The sequence below is a fragment of the Eimeria mitis genome, genomic scaffold (genome assembly GCF_000499745.2).
Source record: "Eimeria mitis Houghton genomic scaffold, Emh_scaff1054, whole genome shotgun sequence".
In the NCBI taxonomy this organism is placed as follows: Eukaryota; Apicomplexa; class Conoidasida; order Eucoccidiorida; family Eimeriidae; genus Eimeria; species Eimeria mitis.
In genome coordinates this window covers 7,881-9,227 of record NW_013567323.1, presented here as the reverse complement: position 1 = coordinate 9,227, position 1,347 = coordinate 7,881, and the positions used below count along the sequence as shown (strand labels likewise).

The 1,347-nt window shown below is 28.6% G+C and overlaps 1 protein-coding gene across 1 annotated transcript in view; it reads right to left on the bottom strand.

Moving 5' to 3' along the window:
* Window positions 1-1,144: 1,144 nt before the first annotated feature.
* EMH_0028390 (uncharacterized protein) overlaps window positions 1,145-1,347 on the bottom strand; it is a gene marked incomplete at both ends in the record, with an annotated part of 690 nt that continues 487 nt past the window's right edge. Inside the window, one exon of the mRNA XM_013494148.1 lies at window positions 1,145-1,347. Coding sequence (XP_013349602.1) covers window positions 1,145-1,347 — 203 coding nt within the window.

Below are 1,347 nucleotides of genomic sequence, written 5' to 3'. Positions count from 1 at the left end.
TATATATATATATATATATATATATATATATATATATATATATATATATATATATATATATACATAAATACAAATATAAATACAAAATATATAAATAAATGTAATTATAGATAAAATATAAATGTTATATATATCTCTCTACCTGCACGCGTGCCGCAGCGAATCCGTGACGCAGAAAGTCTTCATACTACAGATACAAATATAAATATAAATATAAATAAAAAAAACGAAAAAATAAATATAAATAAATAAAAATAAATAAAATAATAAAATAAATAAATAAATAAATAAATAAATTATTTACATATATACCTGTACGCGTCGCATGCGTGCCTCCGTGGAGCCCTTGCACGCCTCGATGGTTTCCTCATTATAAGTACAAATATAAAAATAAATATAAATAAATAAATAAAACGAAAAAATAAATAAATATAAATATAAATATATAAATAAAAATATATAAATAAAAATATATGAATAAAAAAATAAAAACAAACATAAAAACATACCTGAATTGAACAGCTTGCATAGTGAAACCGTTGCATGCCTCGACAGAGGTTTCCTCATTATAAGTACAAATATAGACATAAATACAGATAAATAAACAAAAATAAATAAATAAAAATAAATAAAAATAAATAAAAATAAATAAATAAAAATAAATTAAATAAATATAAACATAAAAACATACCTGAACTGAACGGCTTGCATGCGTGCCTCAGTGAAACCTTTGCATGCCTCCACTATAAGAACATAAATATAGACATAAATACAGAAAAATGAAGCAAAAAACCAGATAAAAATAACTAAATAAAAATAAATTAAAAATAAATAAATATAAAAACACACCTGAACTGAACAGCTTGCATGCGTGCCTCAGTGAAACCTTTGCATGCCTCAACAGAGGTTTCCCCATTATATAGACATAAATACAGAAAAATGAAGCAAAAAAACAGATAAAAACAAATAAAAATAAATAAATTAAAAATAAAAAACAAAAACATTCATAAAAACATACCTGAATTGAACAGCTTGCATGCGTGCTTCGGTGAAACCTTTGCATGCTTTGACCGAGAAGGTTTTCCACTTTTCTTGTCCTTCTTCAGACCATCGAGCGATCCATGCATTCCTAGAATGACAATATTTAACCCCAGGTAGCCTCGGAGTTATTTTTGTTGTTGTTGCTGCTGTTGCTGCTGCTGCTGCTGCTGCTGCTGCTGCTGCTTGGGCTGCTGCTGCTGATGCTCGTTGTCCTGTGCAAGAACTTGTCGATGAAGGAGACAGAGAAGAATAGTTTATTATCTCGTCCGGAGAACGACGGCTGCTGCTGCTTGCTGCTGCTGCTGC